Source organism: Leguminivora glycinivorella, chromosome 27 (genome assembly GCF_023078275.1).
Source record: "Leguminivora glycinivorella isolate SPB_JAAS2020 chromosome 27, LegGlyc_1.1, whole genome shotgun sequence".
Classification (NCBI taxonomy): domain Eukaryota; kingdom Metazoa; phylum Arthropoda; class Insecta; order Lepidoptera; family Tortricidae; genus Leguminivora; species Leguminivora glycinivorella.
Genome location: NC_062997.1, coordinates 2,610,732 through 2,636,142, shown reverse-complemented (window position 1 = coordinate 2,636,142; position 25,411 = coordinate 2,610,732). Strand labels below are relative to the sequence as shown.

The window sequence follows — 25,411 nt, the reverse complement described above, 5'->3', positions numbered from 1 at the left end:
AAGTAAAGAAATCTTGTATAAAATGGTGTTTCCGAGTGTGTTGCACGCTCAGCCCTCTGACACTTACATATGAGTAAAGAAACGCTCTGAATCAGTGTAGTCTTTGAAGTCCTAGATGGTCGGATCTACGCGGAACGCTCAGCCTCTGCCTTGGCGCTTACATATGAAGTAAAGTAATGTTGTATAAAATACCAAAAAAAGATAAAGAAATCTTGTATAAAATAGCAAAAAAGATAATCAAGAGTGAACAGGCATCTTCTGGGCGAGCTCACTCCATCTAGGCCACGTCTTTGCCTTTGGCTAGTCTGTGGCCAAGAGTAAGCCCATTTATAAAAAAAAATCAGTGTCGTCTCATATGGAGTCCTAGATGGTCAGATCTTGCGAAGGACCGTCGACACAGAGGGCACGTGAAGGGCCGATGGCCTGTGTGTTTCCGAGTGTGTCGAGTCAGTTCGTCGGAGCGGGCGAAACGCCAGCCGCAGCCGGCCCAGCCGCAGGAATACGGTTTTTCACCTGAAAAAAGAAATAAATGTGTTGTAATGACGTCATAATATATTAAAAAATGTGTGTAAGAGGGGAATGCTTAGTTCTTCTTAGGGTTGCAAATAGAAAAAAAAAAAACCGGCCAAGTGCGAGTCGGGCTCGCGCACAAAGGGTTCCGTAGCAGCAAATAAAAATTACAGTTAAATCAACCTATCTCAAAAACTATAAGAGATACTTTGATCAAACCAAAAATCGTTGAGGACATACTTTTTACGACTTTGAGAGCTGATATCTCAAAAACCGTTCACTTTAAGAAAAATGTTTTTTAGAAAACTTTATATCATTTTAAAAGACCTTTCCATTGATACCCCACACGGGTATGTACATCGAAAAAAAAATTTTCATCCCTCAGTTACATGTATGGGGGGCCCCACCCCCAATTCTTTTTTTTACTATTTAGTGTCATAATTTTGTAGCGGTTCATACAACACATATTCCCATCAAATTTCATCACTGTAGTACTTATAGTTTCCGAGTAAATCGGCTGTGACAGACGGACAGACGGACAGACGGACAGACGGACAGACGGACATGACGAAACTATAAGGGTTCCGTTTTTGCCATTTTGGCTACGGAACCCTAAAAATGATCATTATAATTATAACACTACTCTGGACACTGGTGGATTTTACACCATTTCGACGCATAACAGGACGAATTAACGGCGATCCTTATTTACTTTGAACCAATCTTATCTTTTAACAAAACAACCAACAGGGGGTTTGAAAACCCCACATTCCCACACTAGTATTGCAAAGTCGACTTTACGTCCCTTCCTTTAACTATGAATATAGCAAAGCACACACTATTGCTTCTTGCTTATCTTAAGATAAACAAATCAATAATCTTGGTCATAGAATAAAAGTTATAGATGTCAGATCTGACAAATCTACGTTGGTTTCATGTGGGACTAACATGCCATGAGTTACCCGATATTGTTAACATACATACATACATACATACATACCTAAACTCACTCCTATATTGCCAACAACCTAACCATAAAATTAAAATTTTGAAAAAACCCCCGACCGCGATATAGTAGACCGATTTTCATGAAACATGCCTAAGACCGTTTTCACATTATCCGATCCGATATCGGATAAATTTTATATATATAGTGGTGTGACTACTTTAAGATAACAAAAGTTGAAATATTTTCAATAGAATATAATTTGACTTGTGTTGCTTAAGGTATATAACTATTTACTTATTTATGGTATAGGCTCTGTCAATACTTAATCTTTGGCTTCGTCTGTCGAATCGTTATCGTATTTGCAACGACCAGCGTTTTTCGTCAGTTATGTTATGTTTAAGACGTTGTCCGAACGATGAATCTTATTAGTGTGTTTTATTTGTTCCTATTGTTTTGTTTGGTGAAGCCACAAGGTATGTAAACAATCATCATCATTTAGCCTTTTATTAACCCCCGACGCAAAAACGACGGAGTGTTATAAGTTTGACGTGTCTGTCTATCTGTCTGTCTATCTGTCTGTCTGTCTGTCTGTTTGTCTATCTGTCTGTGTGTGTGTCTGTCTGTGGCATCGTAGCTCCCGAACGAATGAACCGATTTAAATTTAGTTTTTTTGTCTGAAAGCTCAGTTAGTCTGGAGTGTAGCCATGTTTCATGAAAATCGGTCCACTATGTCGCGGTCGGGGGTTTTTTAAAAAACGACGGGGTGTTATAAGTTTGACGTGTCTGTCTGTCTGTCTGTCTGTGTGTGAGTCTGTCTGTGGCATCGTAGCTCCTCAATGGATGAACCGATTTCGATTTAGTTTTTTTTATTTGAAAGCTGTGTTATTAAATTTTAATTTTGTGGTTATCGTCCACTGCTGAGCATAGGCGTCTCTAATACGCCACTTGTCCCGGTCCTGTCGGAGTAGCTGACTGACAATCGTGAACGCTGACGCTAGACGCTGACGCTAGACGCTGACGCTAGACGCTGGCGCTAGACGCTGATCGTAACGCAGTCTGGCTCTGTCGCGCCAATACGGTAGAGCGATAGAGATAGCTATAGCTACAATAACGATATTATCGTGAGCGTTTGTGCCTTTAGCTACGCTACGTGCCTTGTGCTAGTCTCATGAAGTTGTGATTCGCAATTTTCGGGATGCCGTATACTCAACGCGCCAATCTAAACACACACACACACACACACACATACAATCACGCCTGTATCCCATAAAGGGGTAGGCAGAGCACATGAACTACTCAAGTTTCAGTGCCACTCTTGGCAAAAAGGGGTTGAAAGAAAACGAAAATTGTGACATTGCAGTGACAGGTTGCCAGCCTCTCGCCTACGCCGCAATTTAACCCGTATCCCATAGTCGACTTCTACGACACCCACGGGAAGAAAGGGGGTGGTGAAATCTAAACAATAACTGTAATTCCAATTCAGAGGGCCATCTGTACTGAAAAACGTCTTACGATATACGTGCGAAAAGGAAATTCGTAACTCGTGTCGATTTAAAACCTTCCTCCCTTCGGTCGTGTTTTAATTTATCGTCCGCTTTGCCACACTTTGTGTCATTTGTGTGGTTGTTTTTGTTTTACTTGACTTGTCACAGATGTGGTAGATTCATCACGAACTGGGCTACAGAGCCACAAGGCACGTAAGTTAAACAAATTTTGCCACCGAGGGAAAACAATTATTTGTGCAACAGGAGAGCAAAGTTGATATTTACATTTCGTGACTTTTGAGTGCCTTACTACTCTCAAGATTCTAAATTAAGCACGCGGTGGCAAAATTTGTTTAACCTACGTGAATCGAAACTCAATATTGGAATCTTTCGCTTGCTCGGGTAGCAATTAGCAATATAGGCACGTGCGGTTAAACAACAACTTTGTCTCCTTGTAAAACAAATAACTAATGATAAAGTGACGCCAAATCCTTTCTTACGAAATAATTTTTAAGAAAAAAAAACCGTCGCCTTTCGGGTTCTGGTGAAAGCTACTTGCGAATGTTGGTTTATGTAGAAATGTGTAAGTATTTTTTAAAACTGCTTTTAATGCTTTAATTATTAGATGGCAACACAAATGAATATACGTATAACGTTAAGGTTTGAGGAGTTTCCTCAATTCCTCATGAATCCGATTATATTATAAGAAATCGAAGCTTGACAAACTTTGACTTCAAAACATATGCTTAACAAACATAACTAAATAAATGTCACTGTTCTGAACTTAAATGCATGCTTTTCTTACAAAAATACCAAAGTCACTATGAGTGTGCCGTTCAGGTTTGAGGAGTTTGGTTCTGGCCATCATCAGCAGTTCCACTGCACCAAATGTCACTGTTCTGGACGAAAGTGCATACTGTTCTTATAAAAATACCAAAGTCACTATAAGCGTGCCGTTCAGATTTGAGGAGTTCGGTTCTGACCATCATCAGAAATTCCACTGCACCAAATGTCACTGTTCTGGACGAAAGTGCATGCTGTTCTTATAAAAATGGCAAAGTCACTATAAGCGTGCCGTTCAGATTTGAGGAGTTTGGTTCTGGCCATCATCAGCAGTTCCACTGCACCAAATGTCACTGTTCTGGACGAAAGTGCATGCTGTTCTTATAAAAATACCAAAGTCACTATAAGCGTGCCGTTCAGATTTGAGGAGTTCGGTTCTGACCATTATCAGAAATTCCACTGCACCAAATGTCACTGTTCTGGACGAAAGTGCATGCTGTTCGTATAAAAATACCAAAGTCACTATAAGCGTGCCGTTCAGATTTGAAGAGTTCCGTTCTGGCCATCATCAGCAGTTCCACTGCACCAAATGTCACTGTTCCGTACCTAAATGCATGCTGTTCCTTTAAAAACACAAAAATCACCATATGTATGCCTTTCAGATTTGAGGAGTTCCCTCGATTTCTCCAGGATCCCATCATCAGAACTGGGTTCTGAGAAAAATGGGACCAATCTGTATGCATATACATTCAATCAAAAAAAAAAATTTCAAAATCGGTCCAGGAACGACGGAGATATCGAGGAACAAACATAAAAAATAAAAAAAAATAAAAAAAAAAAACATACAGACGACTTGATAACCGTCCTTCTTGAGATATGAGGCGACGGTTAATAAGAACGGCTTTGTTTTTAAAATTATAAGATACGGATATTACGGATACGATTAGATAATTTATGAATGAATTGTGACTTATCTTAAACAATCTGATATAAATAATACCGAATCTAGTGACTCATAAGCTTACTCGGAAAAGTGTGTGTACCTACTAAGTATGTTTATAGCCACTAAATACATGATAATTCCATTTAATAGTAATATCAATAGATAATATCTGTATTCTAATTAAGAATTGGAATCTTTCGCTTGCTCGGGTATCAATCACAAGCGTCGAAACAAGAACTTTTCTCTTTTGTCACAAGGTACAGCGGGGCAAATCTCCATTTGGGGGGCAATTGTAACTGATTCATTTTTTCCATTATAACACTATGGTGTTGCGTTCTACATGTATCCACTGAGCACGCCTACCATATATAACCGGTGGATACTCTATTTAATAATGCAAACATTGTAAGACATGGATAAAATGGACCAGTTACATTTGCCCCCCAGTCGAGATTTGCCCCGCTGTACCTTACAGATAACTATTACTTTTCTATTGTCGTTCACTTTTAACCCGTCGTCTGCGGATACGTCAAAAAATCGAGGGTTTGTACCTCGGCTATACCATGTAGAGCAAAAAATTTAATATATAAGAAGATTATACCATCCTACACATTGAAAGGCGACCGCCTAAAAACGCGCAAAGTATACCCTGTACTTTTGGCACTTGAAAAAACCGGCCAAGTGCGAGTCGGGCTCGCGCACAAAGGGTTCCGTAGCAGCAAATATAATAAACTTATTATGTCAATTTATACACCTGCCAAAATTACAGTTAAATCAACCTATCTCAAAAACTATAAGAGATACTTTGATCAAACCAAAAATCGTTGAAAGAGTTAATTAGCATGCATCACCTCTATTTTTTTTAGAATTTTATACCCCGTAGTTATAAAAATAGAGGGGGGGGACATACTTTTTACGACTTTGAGAGCTGATATCTCAAAAACCGTTCACTTTAAGAAAAATGTTTTTTAGAAAACTTTATATCATTTTAAAAGACCTTTCCATTGATACCCCACACGGGTATGTACATCGAAAAAAAAAATTTTCATCCCTCAGTTACATGTATGGGTGGCCCCACCCCAATTCTTTTTTTTTACTATTTAGTGTCATAATTTTGTAGCGGTTCATACAACACATATTCCCATCAAATTTCATCACTGTAGTACTTATAGTTTCCGAGTAAATCGGCTGTGACAGACGGACAGACGGACAGACGGACAGACGGACAGACGGACATGACGAAACTATAAGGGTTCCGTTTTTGCCATTTTGGCTACGGAACCCTAACAATGTTTTTTTTTTCAGAATTATGAAAAAACCAAGCACCATGGTTTTTTTCTAAATATGTTTTTTTTTTCAGGTGAAGAAATAATAAACAATAACGGTTTTTCGTGATTTGTAACGTTTCAATAACAATAATGTACATTTTAATTCGATAAACATTCGGTATGCAAACGTTTATTGGGGAATCCCCGATGCGGCGTGGAGCGTGGAGAGGCGATGGTGTTGCCAACAATAAATAGCAAAAACTACTAACTACAGATTGTGTAAATGTTAGTTTTATAAAACCATAAATTAAAGTTATTAAATTAAATTCGTTTAATAGTTAACATAAAGTCTAAAAAACCGTATAAAAGAATTAACTGTTTTGAAAATTTTGAGATTTCGTCCTTTAGAAAAAAACATACTCTAGAAAAAAAACTGTTTTTCTTTCACGGTTTCTTTTATGTTTTTGTTTTCAAGTCCGAAATAATAGTTATTTGTTATACAAGGGGGCAAAGTTGTATTTTAACGCCGAGTGTGGAATTGAAAAACGAGCAAGTGAAAGGATTCTATAGTTGAACCACGAGCGAAGCGAGTGGTTCGAGAATAGAATCCTGAACTTGCGAGTTTTTTTAACACACGAGAAGTAAAATACATTTGCACCCGAGTGTAACACAAAACTTTTCCCCTCACTATAGCGAGGAAACTACAACGCAAAAATGCGTTTATCACTGCTTCCAGTAGTTCCACAGGTGGTAAATCATCTTTATTACTAGATTCACCTACTTTTATCAATTTTAAAACAGTTAATTTGACTTTATTCAAGGTCAAATTACTTTACCCACTAGTGGATAAAATGCGTTTTTACCCGCTGGTATTAAAGGACAAAACACGTGTTTCCGAGCTAGTGAGGGGAAAAGATTTTTTTTATATACTTCGTCGGGGTTAAAAACTATTGTAAATAAATAAAACAAAAGTATTGAACACTGGATTTTTCCGATGTGACGGTATCAAAAGGGCTAAGCAAAGCTCCATATTTAGACCAAGGTTTGTGAAGTTAGAGCTGACTGAGATCTGATAACTTTTTGGCAGGCGAACTCAATGTCTTGGCAGCCCTGAGATCAGCCTCCTTCTGTCCTGGGCCTCTAGACAAAACTACAATTGTTGACGCTTCCTGGCGGACGATCTCTGTCGCTCTAATACGAAACAGCGATAAGTTACCGTATGCTACAGAGCGTACTCTTGGTTACAAGTCCTGTTATTCCTTCTTTATCTGGCAGAGACAAAAAAGCTGTTCAGAAGAGATTTTTTAGTTCAAGGTTTTAGGAAAAGGAATAATATTCCTACCTGTATGTGTCCTCTTATGTGCCTTCAAATGTGAACTCTTAGTGTAGACCTTATGGCAGCCCGCGACATCGCACTTGTGCAACCTTCTTCTGTCTTGTTCTTCTTCTTTCTTGATCTGGCCGAGCCCGGAGAGCTGGAGGGCCGTGTTTAAGAAGAAGTTCTTCAGGTCTGGGTTGTAGCCGGGTTTCAGGTGGGGAGGGATCAGCGGGTATTTTTCTGATGGTGGTTTTAACCTGAAAATATAGATAACAATTATGCTCTGGCAGACCCAGTTTGTCTTTAGAAAAAGACAGCATTTAAAAAATGTAGACGCGAAAAGTTGACTAACAGAAAACTCTGCTACTTTTTAGGGTTCCGTAGTCAACTAGGAACCCTTATAGTTTCGCCATGTCTGTCTGTCTGTCCGTCCGTCCGTCCGTCCGCGGATAATCTCAGTAACCGTAAGCACTAGAAAGCTGAAATTTGGTACCGATATGTATATCAATCACGCCAACAAAGTGCAAAAATAAAAAATGGAAAAAAAATGTTTTATTAGGGTACCCCCCCTACATGTAAAGTGGGGGCTGATATTTTTTTTCATTCCAACCCCAACGTGTGATATATTGTTGGATAGGTATTAAAAAATTAAGAAGGGTTTACTAAGATCGTTTTTTGATAATATTAATATTTTCGGAAATAATCGCTCCTAAAGGAAAAAAAGTGCGTCCCCCCCCTCTAACTTTTGAACCATATGTTTAAAAAATATGAAAAAAATCACAAAAGTAGAACTTTATAAATACTTTCTAGGAAAATTGTTTTGAACTTGATAGGTTCAGTAGTTTTTGAGAAAAATACTGAAAACTACGGAACCCTACACTGAGCGTGGCCCGACACGCTCTTGGCCGGTTTTTTTGAGTACAGATGGTGATGTTTGCCCGCACTACTTGCACTAGTGCGCAAAGTGGTTAATTTATTGTCAAGTCGAACCGTAAACAACGTACGATACACGTGCGAAAAGGAAATTACTAAATAATAGTAATATTAATATTTTCATATGAGAATAAACGATATCAAATTGTAAAAAAAAAATGTAAAAAAAAAGTTATAATTTTTATAATGTTTTATATTGTTTTGTAAGTGTAATAATTTTTATAATGTTTTTATTGTTTTGTAAGTGTTTTTTTTTTTTTACTTTTATACTCATATTGTACAAAACCTAACTTAAGAAGGAAAATAAATAAAGAGAATAATAATTACTTTGTCGTGGTGTGTTGTGGTTTCCTCGCGTTCCGGAGGTCCGGGCCCACCTTTATTTTCGGGATCTCGTGGCTCAGTCTGAAATATAAATAATCTAAATTATAGTCTGTACTTTTAAGAGCATGTTTTAAGTATTAAATAAAATAAGGGATCCTCGTTGACTACGGAACCCTAAAAACGTAAACAAATAATTTGTAAACTTTCGGGTAGTTTTTTTTAAACCACGTCGATGGCAAACAAGTATACGTTGCTGCTGTGATGTCGTTCGACACCTACTTACACGAACGGATAAATCGATTTTGATTTAGTTTTTCTTTTGTTTGAAAGCTGAATTAGTCGGGAGTGTTTTAGCCATGTTTCATGAAAATCGGTCCACTATGTCGCAGTCGGGGGTTTTTTTCAAAATTTTAATTTTGTGGTTAGGTTAGGTTATTTTATACCACGTCGGTGGCTCTATGTCGGGGGTTTTTTAAAATTTTAATTTTGTGGTTAGGCTACTTAGACAGCTACCTACTTAATACGAAATAAATATAGTAAGAGATACAGAACCATTAATTAAAACCACAAAATTAAAATTTTGAAAAAAGTCCCGACTGCGACATAGTAGACCAATTTTCATGAAACATGGCTAAGAACACTCCCGACTAACTCCAGCTTTCAGACAAAAAAAACTAGATCGAAATTGGTTCATCCGTTCGGGAGCTACGATGCCACAGACAGACAGACAAAGCGACATACAGACAGACACACACACAGACAAACACGTCAAACTTATAACACCCCGTCGTTTTTGCGTCAAGGGTTAAAAATAAGAGTTCCAAATAGTTTAAAGTTACAAGAATGCGAACCTGTGTTGCGTTGAGCGTCCTTGCATGGGTTTCATATTAGCAGAGCAGCATCCTGAAGTACTCGGCAACGGTACACTTCCTTTAACAGTTGAAAAATCGTAGGAATCTTCAAAAACTCTTGACGTGTTAGCCGTATCGGTATAACTTATACCTTTTGGAAATGTTGACGAATCGTATTTTTGGGGACATCTTTCTTTTAACGATGAACTAGCATGAAATTCTTTATCATGTGTCCAAAAACCCAGCATACTGGAAGCACCAAAAGCTCTGCTAGACGTTGAATCAGTTTTACAAACTTTTGATGATGTAGTCGAATCATCTTTGTGGTAACATCCGTCTTTTAAAGATACAAATTTTTGAAGAGTTCTTATCTCTGTTCTGTTCCGTTGATCGCTGTTCTGATGTTCAGCTGTTCGTCTAGATGCTAATGTTGGAAGTGCGATTTCAGTAGCTGTATTTTGTTTAAAACCAGTCGATGATGAAGGCTGAATGCCTGACGGTGTCTCTCTGGAGCTAGTCAAAGTATAACTACAACTAGTTACTGTTGAGGTTCTTTGTATTTCTGTATTTTCCATGGAAGGAGACTCACAGGTTGTGACGTTAACGCATGTAAAGTCTATATTGCTTGATGATCTAGTTATATCAAGATTAGATTGCTCTGTTTCGGGTTTCCGAAGGTCGGTTGACTTTTCTGGGAAATCCATCGTGGAGTAAACTTCTTGTATAAGCTTATTTTCCTTTTCAAAAACTGCAAAGCATATTTAAAGCTTTGCTTACCTGATTTAACACCAGACGACTCCAAGGCTCTATATGCCGAATCTAAACTTGGATATATAGATTCAATAGCACCCTTAGATTCTGAATGAAATTCTAACGTCGTGTAGTGAAATCCAAGATTCATGCAATAGGTACCTAATATGTATTTCTATTAAGTCTTCCAAGATATTCTAACATAACTTCGTTATATAGTTACATTATCTTGAACAAGTCGAAAGCAGTAAGGTAATCCCGTATTTAAAAACAGTTAAAATCCTTCAGTTGTACCTGCACTTTTTCTTTAGTTTTCGTCACATTTATAGGATCTCATGGTCTAAGATTTAGAAGCGTCTTGCTTAGATTAAACCATTTCGTGTCACTTTCTTATTTTATAAGATACTAGCTTGTGCCCGCGGCTTCGCTCGCGTTAGAAAGAAACAAAGTAGCCTATGTCATTCTCCATCCCTTCAACTATCTCCGTTTAAAAAATCACTTCAATTCATCGCTCCGTTTTGCCGTGAAAGACGGACAAACAAACAGACACACACAGTTTCCCATTTATAATATTAGTATGGATCTTCGATCTTCTGGGTAAACTCGCCTCATTCGGTGACACGCCTAATTCGGTGAAACAACCGAAATTCGTCTTTATACATACAACAGCAACACCACAGTACAATAAAGAGTACTATCGTACAGTATGGCCACTTCCGCTCCCCGCTGAAAGTGCCGCCCACCGCCTCTCGGTTACCTCACAGTTACCGCCTGTCAAAAACGCGAACAGTCGACCTGTCATATGTCACTCATACAAGCATAGTACGCGTTCACCTACACGAGCTTAGACTGTGTGCTAGGAACGCGCCTCTTTCATATATTTGATCGCCAGTGTCCGAGGTGTGGCAACACTAAGCTGCCATGTAGAGAGACTCACCGAAAACTAGATCTAGATATAAGAACACGTGTACCAGAAGATTGTCCAAACTAAGATTTGTCGACGTAATCCAGAATGAACCAATTTGTATTCCATACACGGTTGTTGTTTAATGTTCCTGCCATCTTCTCATCGCACTCCCAAAATCCTAATCAAACGCACTATTGGCAATAGGTCTACTCCAGATAAAAATTTTAAAACTATTTCACTATAAAATTCAGAAAAATCTTACACGATAGTCGAGAGATACGGTGACAAACACTCGTAAATATTAGTACTTATTTATTTGGTTGACACATTGATCAATTTTTTTACTTAACCTTTTAAAGTTTTCAAGATCAATATTCTGATGATTTTAATGAGTTATATTTTAAGTGCTGAAGTTGGAAAGAGTAGGTAATTGTCAACGTATTTTGAACTTCTTAGAACCGATCAAAGAATCACAGACAAATATCGGATTTAGACAACCTAACACGCCCCGCGGCTAATTTTCACTGAGCCGACACAGTTGCAGCGAATCGTTTACACACCTGACCAGGCACAGGTTTTTTCACTAATTTGTACACATAAGAAATAACTAGGTTCGCTTTCACTAGAATGGCATAATTCGGGTGGGTAACGATCGAAATAATTGATTATTCTGGGCGAGTCAGTGTAGTTATGTTTAGTTTAGCAGCAGCTCAACATTTCCGAGTTGGACCAGGACCAAAGGACAAGAAAAGAGTCGTATGACCTACTACAAGGATCAGAAGTACTAATATACTTCTGATCCTTGTAGTAGGTCTCCTCGGCTCCAAGAAACCTGCGAGCGTAGCACACTTTTTTTTTATACTACGTCGGTGGCAAACAAGCATACGGCCCGCCTGATGTAAAGCGGTCACCGTAACCTATGGACGCCTGCAACTCAAACAGTGTCACAAGCGCGTTGCCACCCTATTAGAAACTTGTACACTCCTTTTGCTGTGTTAAGTACACAGCAAAAAGGAATGTACAAGTTCTAAGGAGGGTTCGGGTTGCCGACGACTCAAAGGACAATAGACGGAACAAGTTAGTTCCGTAAGTCCTCCCGTCATCAGCACACCGCACCCTCGTTGAGCTCTGGCAGCCTTACTCACCGGCAGGAACACAACATTATGAGTAGGGTCTAGTGCTATTTGGCTGCGGTCTTCTGTAAGGCGGAGGTACTACCCCAGTTGGGCTCTGCTCTAGATTCGGGCGAGATGATATCCGCTGTGCTGTGCCCTACCACACAAAGCGGAATATCATTCGCTATGCCCTACCTCCTCCTGTACACTAGTGTGATAGCCTTTATCACGCGACCGTGCTTGCCCTCTATAGGCACTGGTCCCACCAAAAGCAAGTACAAGTGTTGGCACGTAACTTTAACTAACTATTATGGCTCTGCGATCCAAAGAGAATCCTGGCCTCCAAAACGAGAGCACGCCACTTATCCCGATCCTGCGCAGCTTCCTGCCAATTATCGGCTTTTAGCTGACACAGATCCGCCATCACACTGTCTTACCAGCGGTATCTGAGCGGCACGTAACTTTAGCGCTGAGTGTAAAGTGGAGGGGCTACGCTGTAAATGCTGTAATCCACTTAGAGACCTGTGTGCGTCGCCGAATACACAAACGCTCACGATAATATATCTTTGGTAGCTATCTATCTCTATCGCTCTTGCGTATTGGTGCGACCGAGCCAGACTATCTTTCTGCGGCGCTTCGATTTCATTTCGCGTCGCAGAAATGCCATTCGGCTACGGGGCCTGTTTCTGACTTCTGCTGCGCAATAACGGCCTGGCCACGACATTGGTCTAAGCGCGACAGCGATGAGCGGCGGCCATACATTGGAGCGAGACACAGCGATGGGACTTTTCATTCGCACGTATGGCTGCCGCTCACCGCTGTCGCGCTTAGACCAATGTCGTGGCCGGGCCGTAACTTGTCACCTATGAGCTATCGGCAATGGAGCGAGCGATTTACCTTCATCGCTTCATAACTTGCTCGCGCTATCATCGTGTCTCTTTTTAACCCCCGACGCAAAATCGACGGGGTGTTATAAGTTTTACTTGTCTGTCTGTCTGTCTGTTTGTCTGTCAGTGTGTGTGTCTGTCTGTGGCATCGTAGCTTCCGAACGGATGAACCGATTTGGATTTAGTTTTTTTTTGTCTGAAAGCTGGCTAAGTCGGGAGTGTTCTTAGCATGTTTCATGAAAATCGGTCTACTATGTCGCAATCGGGGATTTTTTCAAAATTTTTATTTTTTGGTTAGGTTATATTAACACGGGAGCGACTACCTTTTGTTCGTGTCTATCTTAGATAGTTCATAGGTTACTCGCTTTTGCCAGGATAGAGATCCTGGTTTAAATGAAATTGTTTCGGCTCTGTTATTTTTCTTTCATTTTGATTTATTTTAAGTATAATTTACTTACTCGATAGGAAGTTGCGTGGGCGCCGGTCCTTCGCGGTTGATTTTCGATGACGTGGCCATTGCGCTGGCTGGAACAAAAAAAAAGATTTTGTAAGAAAACTAGAATAAAAAACAATATTTAAACATTGGTCAAACAACTTTTACATATTATGGGAACAATGCTGAAGTGGAAAAAAAATTTGGATGTTCCATACATTTCGACTGTCATGAATGTCATGATACCGCTCATTTCTATGGAACAGCTAGGGTTGCAAAAAAACGGTTTTTTTTCTGGCTTGAAAAAAAACATGAAAAAAAACCGTGAAAAAAAACAGTTTTTTTTCTGGAGTATGTTTTTTTTCTAAAGTACGAAATCTCAAAATTTGCAAAGTAATTAATACTTCTATACGGGTTTTTAGACTTAATGTTAACTATTAAACGAATTTAATCAAATAACTTTAATTTCTGGTCTTATAAAAGTAACATTTACGAAATCTGTAGTTGGTAGTTATCACTATTTACTGTTGGCAACACCACCGCTACACGCAGCATCGGGGATTCCCCAATAAACGTTTGTATACTGAATGTTAATTGAATTAAAATGTACGTTATTGTTATTGAAACACGTTACAACTCACGAAAAACCGTTATTGTCGTATTATTTGTTCATCTGAAAAAAAACCATATTTAGAAAAAAAACCATGGTGCTCGGTTTTTTTTCATGTTTTTTGGTTTTTTTTCTATTTACAACCCTAGGAACAGCTAATTTTTTTTGCGATTTCAGAAAATGGTTCCATAATAAAAGTTGTTCATTATAACCTCAAAAGTCACTATGCAAACTTTTAAGGATCCTTTTTATTTCACCCTGTATACATTTAGGAACAACCTAACCACAAAATTAAAATTTTGAATAAAACCCCGACATAGTGAACCGATTTTCATGAAACATGGCTAAGAACACTCCCGACTAATTCAGCTTTCAAACAAAAAAAACTAAATCTAAATCGGTTTATCCGTTCGGGAGCTACGATGCCACAGACGCACACACAAACAGATAGACGTCAGACAGATAGACACGTCAAACTTATAACACAATGACTAACCTAACCACAAAATTAAAATTTTGAAAAAACCCTCGACCGCGACATAGTAGACCGATTTTCATGTAACATGGCTAAGAACACTCCCGACTAACTCAGCTTTCAGACAAAAAAAAAACTAAATCTAAATCGGTTTATTCGTTCGGGAGCTACGATGCCACAGACGCACACACAAACAGATAGACGTCAGACAGATAGACACGTCAAACTTATACCACCCCGACGTTTTTGCGTCGGGGGTTAAAAACACAAATTTACTTAGGCTAACTGACCAGGTTAGGTAGGTATTCAACGTTCTAATCTTCCTATAGCTTTTTCAATAGAGTACGCCGCGGTTTTTTTTATGACATTGTCCGTCTTGTATAGTCTTTGGTTTGTTGGTTGTCAGTCTTGAATATCCACTAGTCTGTGGTATAAACCCCGCTAGCTGATCAGGTCCTATCTTCCTGCAGTTTTTGTCCGAGCAGTAAATTATCGAAGGCTTTGTCGGCTCAATCTGGTTTGACGACCGTTTTTGTACCTTGTACCTCTGCCAAGACATTTTGACGAGTATGTGAACAGTAAAAAGGAGGTAGAGAGGGAGGTCTTTGCCCAGCAGTGGGACTCTAATGCAGGCTAGAAAAAAAAGACAGTAAAAAGCTTAAGTATAAATTTGCAAAATAATTAATGCATATAATATTAAGTTGTAAATAAATAAATAAATATTATAGGACATACTGACTGAGTACCACAGTAAGCTCAACAAGGCTTGTGTTGTGGGTTGTGGGTACTCAGACAACGATATAATTGTATAATATGCAAATACATACATATAAATGAAAATGAAAATGAAATGAAATGAAAATGAAATATTTATTTTTCAAGTAGGCATATTACAATGCGCATATGAACGTCAAATAAAGCTACGCCGGCTCTAACCCTACGCCTCAGCCTCGAGAAGATTTCAGTCCCCCCTCAGTTGGGAGGGGGGTATCCACTATGGGACCGGCAAGAAACTCGGCGGGCAACTTCTTTTCAAAACATTACATCTTATAATTAACATGCATTAAATAACAAGATACAATTTAACATGCAAAAGTATTCATCAAAGAATATGAACAGAATAGGTACTCTGTTCATATACGTTCATATACATATACCTACTTACATAGGTACATAGACAACATATATCTGTGCTCATCATATAAATAAATGGCCTTACCGGGATTCGATCCCAGAACCGCGGCTCAGCGGGTAGGGTCACTACACGCTAGGTCAGATCGCTCGTCGTTTTAGGTAATTACAGATGTAGTGCGAAAAGCTATTACTTCGTATTTTTCCGGAAACGTTCGTATTTGTCATGCTAGTCCAGACAGCGTCAGTACGTCGTACTGAGACTGACTGAAATAGCATGACACGTTCGTATGTTTCCGTAACAATACGAAGGAAATCCTTTTGGCACTACATCTGTAGTTGCTCACTTTAGAAAGAGACAAAAAATACACTATGTCACTCTCCAACCCTTTAACTATCTCCACTTAAAAAATCACGTCAATTCGTCACTCCGTTTTGCCGTGAAAGACGGATAAACAAACGGAGCCGGCATAGTCCCATGGATCAAGGCTCCAAATAAATTAAAAAACAGACTAAAAAAAAAAGATAAACAAACAGACACACACACTTTCCCATTAATATTAAGTATGCTGGATTCGATAAACTCAAATCATGATTACTCCTATTTAATCCTATATTATTACTAATGATATACAAAACCAGGTCTTTTATAGCAGTCATTAAACATACTGGTATGATAATCCCTGCATCCTGACGAAGGGCTATATTTAGATAAAGTACTTCTACAGTTTTTATAAGCTTTTCATTAACTTGTATCCATACTAATATTATAAACGGGAAAGCCTGTGTGTCTGTTAGTCCGTCTTTCACAGCAAAACGGAGCGACGAATTGATGTGATTTTGCAATTGGAAATAGTTGAAGGGATAGAGAGTGACATAGGCTACTTTTTGTCTCTTTCTAATCCCCCACTTCCCTAAAATGGGGGTGGACGTATGGAAGGAGCAATCCGCAATTTAGAATTTAACGCAAGCGAGGCCGCGGGCAATAGCTAGTGTAACTATGTTTGTAAAGAATCAAATCTCGCAATTTACTTTTTTCTTAAATACTTTCCGTATTCCGATGAAGTTAAAATTTTGACAAGAAAAAAAAAAACACCACGCGGATTTCATTCAGCTTAAAACGAAAAAAAAAAGGATCATAGGTGCGATGACGTCATACACCAAGCTTTTTTAGTTACCGTTATATTTGAGACATCGTTTTGCTCATTAACATTAAGCTACCTAGTACTGGTATAGATATCGCTTTTAGTGAAATTCGAAAACGACTTTTTTTTTGTTTTCACACATGATGAATTAATAAGTGTGAGAGAACCTTAACATAAAAGTTAGTATCAGGTATGTGACGGCAAAACTAAATAATATTAGGAAGTAATAAAAGTCGTAGCATATTTATTCAGTCATTGTTTTTATTTATTTAAAAAATCAATATACTCCCTAGTCTCTTAGAAAAAAACATCTGACCTAAAAACCGTTCATTAAAATTTAACGAAAATCAAATAAAACACCGTGTATAAATTTCTAACTATATAACTCCCGTGGGACTAGAACATATTACCATCAGTATCCCGTTTCGTAATTGTGCCATAGACATCTTTTTTGACCGTAAAGATTCCATTGCTTAATTCCAGCATGTGTGGGGGCGCGCCATAGGCCAGTTTCTAGGGTTCCGTACCTAATAACCTAACCACAAAATTAAAATTTTGAAAAAATCGTCGACCGCGACATAGTGGACCGATTTTCATGAAACATGGCTAAGAACACTCCCGACTAACTCAGCTTTCAAACAAAAAAACGAATCTAACTCGGTTAATCCGTTCGGGACCTACGATGTCACAGACACCAGACAGACAGTCAGACAGATACGTCAGACTTATAACACCCCTTCGTTTTTGCGTCGGGGGTTAAAAAGGAAAACTGGCATGCTGATGTGGTCACTTTGTTGTCCGTCCGTCCGTCCGACTTGCCGCATGTATTGGGAAAGTAAATTTATTGATTAGAAATAAAAACAATGATACACTCAGGTCAATAGTCCCTTAAAACTATGAATACTTAAGTATGTTTGCAAAAAAAAAAAACATTTTTGGCCCAAGCTTTTATCGCCGACTGTACCTTTCTTTCAACAGTCATCTACTGCACTTCAAAACGTTTCTAAAAACCCTTACTTGATGGGGATACGACGTTTCATAACAAAGTTCCTATGACCACCTTTCTGATACCTCCAGAGCTCCATGATACCATACTATTGCATTGTCACGTGATTTACATACGTGTGCAAAATTTCAGCTCAGAAACCGGGAAGTGGGTCAAATTTAGCTTCTGCTTCTACGTTTTGACCCAACTAACATACTAACAAGGAAAGTTGAATAAAAGCTTGTAACCTAAACCAAAATTTGGATCAGGAAAAATGCAAGAAATAGTTATTTGTTATACAAGGGGGCAAAGTTGTATTTTAACGCCGAGTGTGGAATTGAAAAACGAGCAAGTGAAAGGATTCTATAGTTGAATCACGAGCGAAGCGAGTGGTTCGAGAATAGAATCCTGAACTTGCGAGTTTTTTAACACACGAGAAGTAAAATACATTTGCACCCGAGTGTAACACAAAACTTTTCCCCTCACTCTAGCGAGGAAACTACAAGTAAAAAAAATGCGTTTGTGACTGCTTCCAGTAGTTCCACAGGTGGTAAATCATCTTTGTTACTAGATTCACCTACTCTTATCAATTTTGAAGCAGTTAGTTTGACTTTATTCAAGGTCAAATTACTTTTCCCACTAGTGGATAAAATGCGTTTTTACCCGCTGGTATTAAAGGACAAAACACGTGTTTCCGAGCTAGTGAGGGGAAAAAAAACTTGCTGTGTGATGGTTTTACCACTCAAACTCGTATCATATCATGAAACAGTTTAGTAAACAGATTGATGTACAGTAAGCTTCATTGAGAATTCATTGATAAATTCACCATGAATTTTTGCAGTTCACTGCAGGTTACCAAAAAGGATCGAGTAAAGATTCACTGTCAAAGTAAAATGTGTAATCACAGTGCTTAGACTGCCATCTCGTGACACAGACTTGAAACTTTTGAACCTCAGGTTTGACAATTTGGCCCATATTCTTAGCTTGATATGTGTTAAAATGTCAAATATTAATATTAGCGCTACTTAGCCGAGCGTCCCCCAAAGATGTAACGCCATCTAGGCCACCGTACCTTTTTCTGTATGGTCCTGAGGTAAGTATACGTTTTTTTTCTCAGACTTTTATTTGTCTATACGGAGTTACATATGCCTTTGAGGTTACATAAGGTTGAGTCACAAGTATCACAACTCTGGGTTTTTAAATTTACAGGGAACCCGCGGTCGGCGAATCCGACTCGCTCTTAACCTATTTTTTAGCACGGAACCTCCATTAGAGGCGTTTTTCTCTGGTATGCGCACGCGCGTAAATTGCGCTAAATGGATAATGACAGGCGCTTATACGTCAACCAGGGGTTTTGCGTCATTAGCCCCTTTTCCTTTAAATGACTGCACAAATCCTGCGCGTTCTAGGACGATTTGAATAGCAAAATCAAAAATCAAAATCAAAATTATTTATTCAGCAAATAGGCCACGGGGGCACTTTTACACGTCACATGTACAGTATAGGTATTTAAAAAATATTTAAAATCGAGTTGAAATTACAATAAAATTGATACTATTATATACTAATTCTAAGTTCTAACTAAAGTTAACTCTATACAATTAATTAGAGATGTAGAAGGTCTCTAAATGTCGGATTACAACCAAGGACTACACTAAATTTTAATTTAAAAGTACAAATACAAAAAAAAAGTCTAAAATTACTTTAGAGGTGCAAATGACTCTAAATGTCACAACTAAAGATAAAATGTATATCTACTTAATCTAATTCTCCTTAGAGATGTATATGGTCTCCATGAGTCAAAATCATATATTTAAAATATTCACTAAAAGAAAGGAAACAAACGACAACCGAACAAAGTGTCCTAATTTAATAAAAATTAGAATTAAAGTTACTAAGTTATAACAGCCCCAGTAAGCTTAAACAGACCGGTCTTCACAGACGGCACCCGTTCACGAGTATGACGCGTAGCAGTAGCAATATCACCTTTCTGATTGTTTTGTGTTGTGGAAACACTAGAAACGTACGAAAAATAAGCACGATGTGCAAAAAGCCTACTTCCTACTTCAAAAAGGATTAAATAAATTGTTAGATTAGATACCCTTCTGAAGTATTACGCGTTTATTAACTGGTATGAAATCGGTGCTAAGCCAAATTTAATACAGTAACCACAAAATTATAATTTTGAAAAACCCCCGACCGCGACATAGAGTAGACCGATTTTCATGAAACATGGCTAAGAACACTCCCGACTAACTCAGCTTTCAGACAAAAAAAAACTAAACCGGTTCAACCGTTCGGGAGCTACGATGCCACAGACAGACACACACACAGACAGACAGACAGACAGACAGACCCGTCGTTTTTGCGTCGTCGGGTTGGAAAAATCACATCAATTCGTCGCTCCGTGTTGCCGTGAAAGACATACAAACAATTAAATAGGAAAATTTTGTACGGTGGGCCTTACTAGGTTAACAGTGTAGCTATATTAGTAACTCGTGAGCATAAATATGTACAATATACACCGTGTCTGTTTATTCACAACATTTGGTCGTGGAAAGTGTTGCAAATGGATGGACTCTGTTGTATGAAGCTTTCCTTTATTTGAGAATAGTCTAGTCAACGAGGTGGTCGGTTTTTACGGGTTATTTTATTATAACCTAACCACAAAATTAAACTTTTGAAAAAACCCCCGACATAGTGGGCCGATTTTCATGAAACATGGCTAAGAACACTCCCGACTAACTCAGCTTTCAAATAATTTTTTTTAAATCGGTTCATCCATTCGGGAGCTACGATGCCATAGACAGACAGACACAGACAGACAGACACGTCAAACTTATAACACTCCGTCGTTTTTGCGTCGGGGGTTTAAAAAAAATAAAGTTCACTATTGCCTATTTGTTGTACTATTATACATATATTATGTGCTATTGGTTGTCTTGAAACTTTTTTGACATGTTATATTTGATTTGTATAATAATTCTTGCCAGAAGTATAAATATTTTTAGTCAATATTTCCCTATATTTCAGTCGAGCAGGAATATTCCCGGGAAATTTTCCGAGAATATTCCCACGTAGGTCATATTGCCGGGAACGGTAAATCACTACTAGGTAGAGCTAAGATTGTGTAGAATTCATGACTGTGAAGAATAACGCATGTGATAATCTTCAGCTGTGTGGAAATAATATTGTATAGAATCGCCACTAGGTAGAATCAAAATTGTGTAAAATAATATTGTGTAGACTCGCGACTAGGTACAGTCAAGAAAGTGTAGGAATAATGACTGAAGAATAACGAATTGGGTAAATTTCATAAGTTTGGAATAATATTGTGTAGAATCGCGACTAGGAGGAAACAAAAATGTCATAAACATCGCAGAGATAGTTGATGGGATCTACTTAAAACGTAACCAGGGTGGCTAGCCGAATGGCACAATCGCTCACGAAACGCTCACGAAACGAAGCGCTAGTAGATATCTATCTCTATCGCGCTTGCGTATTGGCGCGACAGAGCCAGCGGCGTATCGCTTTCGTTTGGCGTCGGAGAAATGCCATTCGGCTACGGGGCCAGGCTATCGGGTAAAAGCGAATGACTTAATACCGGTCTATGGGATAAAAGTAAGTACTTAATATCACGATTAGCCCTTCGTAACATGCGGCTCTCAAAAATACAAATATCAGTCATAAATGTCATAAGAAATACAAGTTAAAGTTGAAACAACGTGGAGCAGATCTGCTGCTAAGCATACGAGAGGATAAGGTCTTCATAAACTGGACTATACTCGTGATCTCAATATTACTTCGATATTTCGCCATAAACAATCATCGTTAGTGTACAATGTACATGCTAGCCCGCCACGCGCATGACGCTTAGATTTAATTGCCCGAAATGGGTTGCGAACAAGGAGTTCTCTAGCATGGACCGTAACTTATTATACTTTGTAGTCTAACAGTCCGGAAAAGTACCTAATGCTGTTTATAGAGAGAATACACACCAACTGGGAAAGGCTTACTTTGTTCTTCGAAAATAGACAGCAAAATTTAATCCACAAGAGTGCAAAGCCATTTCATACTTTTAATGGGGCTAGGCTTTAATCAAGTAAACTATGAGAATTCTTTTATAACGGAATTTTATTTATCTTGTCAACACGTTACATTTGAATTACGTTAAACCGCATTGATAGAGGCGCCACCTGACAGAACCTACTATGAACTAACATGACGGCTATGAAATAGGTAACCTAAGTACATACAGGTTAGTATCTTTTAATTTATACTCTAACAACTTTTAGCTTGATGTCTTAAGAGGGCTGCTACAGTTTATCTACATACTAAATTACCAATCCAAACTAATATTATAAATGGGAAAGTGTGTGTGTCTGTTTGTTTGTCCGTCTTTCACGGCAAAACGGAGCAACGAATTGACGTGATTTTTTGAGTGGAGATAGTTGAAAGGATGGAGAGTGACATAGGCTTCTTTTTGCCTCTTTCCAACCCCCCCACTTCCCTAAAATGGGGAGTGGGCGTTTGTATGGAGCGGTCTGCAATTTTCGAATTTAACGCGAGCGAAGCCGCGGGCAAAAGCTAGTACTGTATAAATGATGATTTTGAATTAAAAATATTGAATAAATTGCTGCAAGTCGCAACAAGTCGATCTTGTCAAATTCGCAATGCAAATTTCTCTCAGTGTACACTTACGCCGTGTCTTGCGTGGGCGACGGTCGCGCGACCGTCGCCGTCGCGTCTCATACTTCCATATCGATAAGGTTTGATTTCGTATGCGTCGCATCGCCGTCGCGCGACCATCGCGCGACCGTCGCCCACGCAAGCCACGGCGTTATTATTCCTGCCTTCACTCCCCTTACCCGACGTGTGAGTGCGAAATTGTCACTCCAGATTTATCATCGCCCAATTCAGTCAGCCATAAGTCAGATGTCGTGACCACCCAAGTCGGACATAATTTGAACGCTGCAGACATATATAGAGATAGATGTCGCTTTTGCGTTTGTGTTAAAATCTGCGCTGCAGTCAGTGAAGTAAATACTAGCAGTTTCCGTTAGATTTACATCAATGAAGACGCTACGGGAGCGAAAATGCTAAAATGGAAAGCAGTCCCCCTTTCAATTTGGGAATCCTAGTTTAATATACTAGTGTTATAAACTAGATTTATCGAAAAAAATTGTCCATTAAGAATAACTCAGATAAAAGATATTGCGAAAAAATCTTTAAAATCGAGGTTCCGCTCTCGACTGTTTTCTCCTTCAAAACTTAATCAATCGGAACGAAATTTGAGAATCTGAATAACAATGAAATAATCTGTGTCGGACCGTTCAGTTTTTTTGGCTAATTGTTGCCAATCTTGAGTATAACACCTTTTTTTTGCGCCATAATGAAAAAGGCCGTTTTTGGAAATATTTGATTGGCTCTAGCGTCTCTAAAAATAATAACTTTTTAACAAAAAATAAAACCGCCTTCAAAAATAAGCGCGTTACAAAACACGGAGAAACTAAAAAGCAAAAAATAATAAACCTTTGAATTCAGATTTTGTTTAGATGAAGATCTATTGCGAAGTTCCTACTCAAATTTTAATAGCAATGCAGCGAAGAGGATGATTTGTAGTTCCTTTTTCATATGTACATACTTCTAATTTCAACTGTTCTGTCATATAATTTTTCCTGTCAATATTCATTGTCGATATTCATTGTGAAGACCTTTTAATACATCGTTTTCTACAAAATCTGGAGTTTTAGACATAATCCCATTATTCCCCGCCAACATGGTCCTTCGAACCGGATAATAATAAAGGAACCAGGAATTATAGAAGGACCGAGAGGGAACCACCGTAAATTACCATCTCACTGCGGATTCGTTACGGCTGCCGAGCCCTGTGGAGGAATCTTCAGGACATCGGAGAATACGCCAGTGTTGAGTGTGCGAGGAATCTTTATTAGGACCAGCACTCTCAGTTCAGGTATTTTATAGGTAGGGCTTTATGAACTCCAGGTTAGTGAATATTATTTTATTGTGAATGTTCAAAAGTGCGTAGGTATATCATATTAATTTCTTGTTTTATTCAAGGTCTACGCACACCAGCTTCCCAAAATGGCTAATGAAAAAGATTTAATTCGGAAAAGAGGCAGTTATAAAGGTCAACTGACAGTTTTCTCCAATTATATAGCTAAAATAAAGGAGTCGTCTCTGTCGTCTCTTACTCAAGTCGAAGCCAATCAGCTGCAGCTGCGCACAGGTAAGATAGAATTGTTGTATGAGCTCTACGATAGTGTGCAGACTCAGTTAGAATGTAGCGCTGAAAATATAGACGCATATTTGGCAGACCGCGACGAGTTCTTAACAAATTATTTTTCTGTGCTCGCGCAGGCCCACGAGATGCTCGACAAATTCAATAAAAAACGTGATGAATTTGAATCTTGCAGTAATCGTGAGTCGCGGTGTGGTACAGCAAATAGGAAACTCGTTAAGCTTCCAACTATACAGTTGCCAAAGTTCCAAGGCGCATACGAAGGTTGGCTAGGTTTCAGGGACACCTTTACAAGTTTAATTCACTCAAACGATGACATCGATGACATTAATAAATTTCATTACTTGCGAGCATCGTTGGAAGGCTCTGCGGCCTTAGTCATACAATCTGTCGAGTTTTCTGAGACCAATTACGCAGTAGCATGGACGCTCTTGTGTGAACGGTATGACAATAAAAGATTACTGTTGCAAAATCACGTGTCGGCATTATTTAACATTGAGTCGATCACAAAAGAGTCGTCTGTGCACTTAAAACGCCTCATGGATGAAGTTAATAAAAATCTGAGATGCTTAGAGTCACTAGGCGAGCCTGTCAAGCATTGGGATACGCTGTTAATTCACATTATTAGTAAAAAGTTAGATAGTGTGACATTTCGTGAATGGGAAGAACATAAAGGAAGCTTAGATAAAAATAGACCTGTTTCATTTGATAGTTTTATTAATTTTATGCGAAATCGTGCAGACTTAATTGAAACTTTGGAGTTATCGAGCGCCTCAGGCGCCGGTCAATCGAGTCAGCCGGCTAAAACCGCGTGGAAACATAGGACTTTGCTTTCTACACAAACCGCCAAACAATGTGTTACTTCCATGGCTAAGCCGTGTCCGAAATGTAGTGGTGAACACACTTTAAACAACTGCGCTCAGTTTCTTGCCTTAAGTAACGACGAGCGACTTAAATTGTTGCCGACTTATAAGGTATGTTTCAACTGTTTCCGTGGCGGTCACTATGCCAACCAGTGCAAGAAACCAGGGTGTAAGTTATGTAAGCGTAAACATAACACGCTTATTCATCTCGCAGATCATAGTTTGAATGCAGGTTCAAGTTCGTGTGAGCGGTCAGGAGCGCAGGCAGGCACTTCATCGACGCAGGTGGCGTCGAGGGTGGAGCGCGCGCCCATCGCTACGTTAGCAGCCAGCATGAGTACAGCATCAGCGTCTCAGTCGTCCGCACCTGAGCAAGACGTCGTGCTACTAGCAACTGCATTGATTAAAGTCTATGATAAAAATAATCGCGAATTTATTGTAAAGGCAGTGCTAGACAATTGCAGCGCAACAAGTCTTATAACTGA

The 25,411-nt window shown here is 38.8% G+C and overlaps 1 protein-coding gene across 3 annotated transcripts in view; it reads right to left on the bottom strand.

Annotated features, from left to right (window-relative positions):
* Window positions 1–254: 254 nt before the first annotated feature.
* Window positions 255–25,411, bottom strand: part of LOC125240278 (Krueppel-like factor 3) — a 117,099-nt gene continuing 91,942 nt past the window's right edge. For all 3 annotated transcript variants that reach the window (XM_048148142.1, XM_048148144.1, XM_048148143.1), the window contains exons 6-9: window positions 13,481–13,547; window positions 8,516–8,593; window positions 7,280–7,512; window positions 255–513 (exon numbers count right to left, since the gene is read on the bottom strand). In XM_048148142.1, the coding sequence (XP_048004099.1) occupies window positions 341–513; window positions 7,280–7,512; window positions 8,516–8,593; window positions 13,481–13,547 (551 nt within the window). In that variant the 3' untranslated portion in view covers window positions 255–340. The remainder of the gene's footprint in view (window positions 514–7,279; window positions 7,513–8,515; window positions 8,594–13,480; window positions 13,548–25,411) is intronic.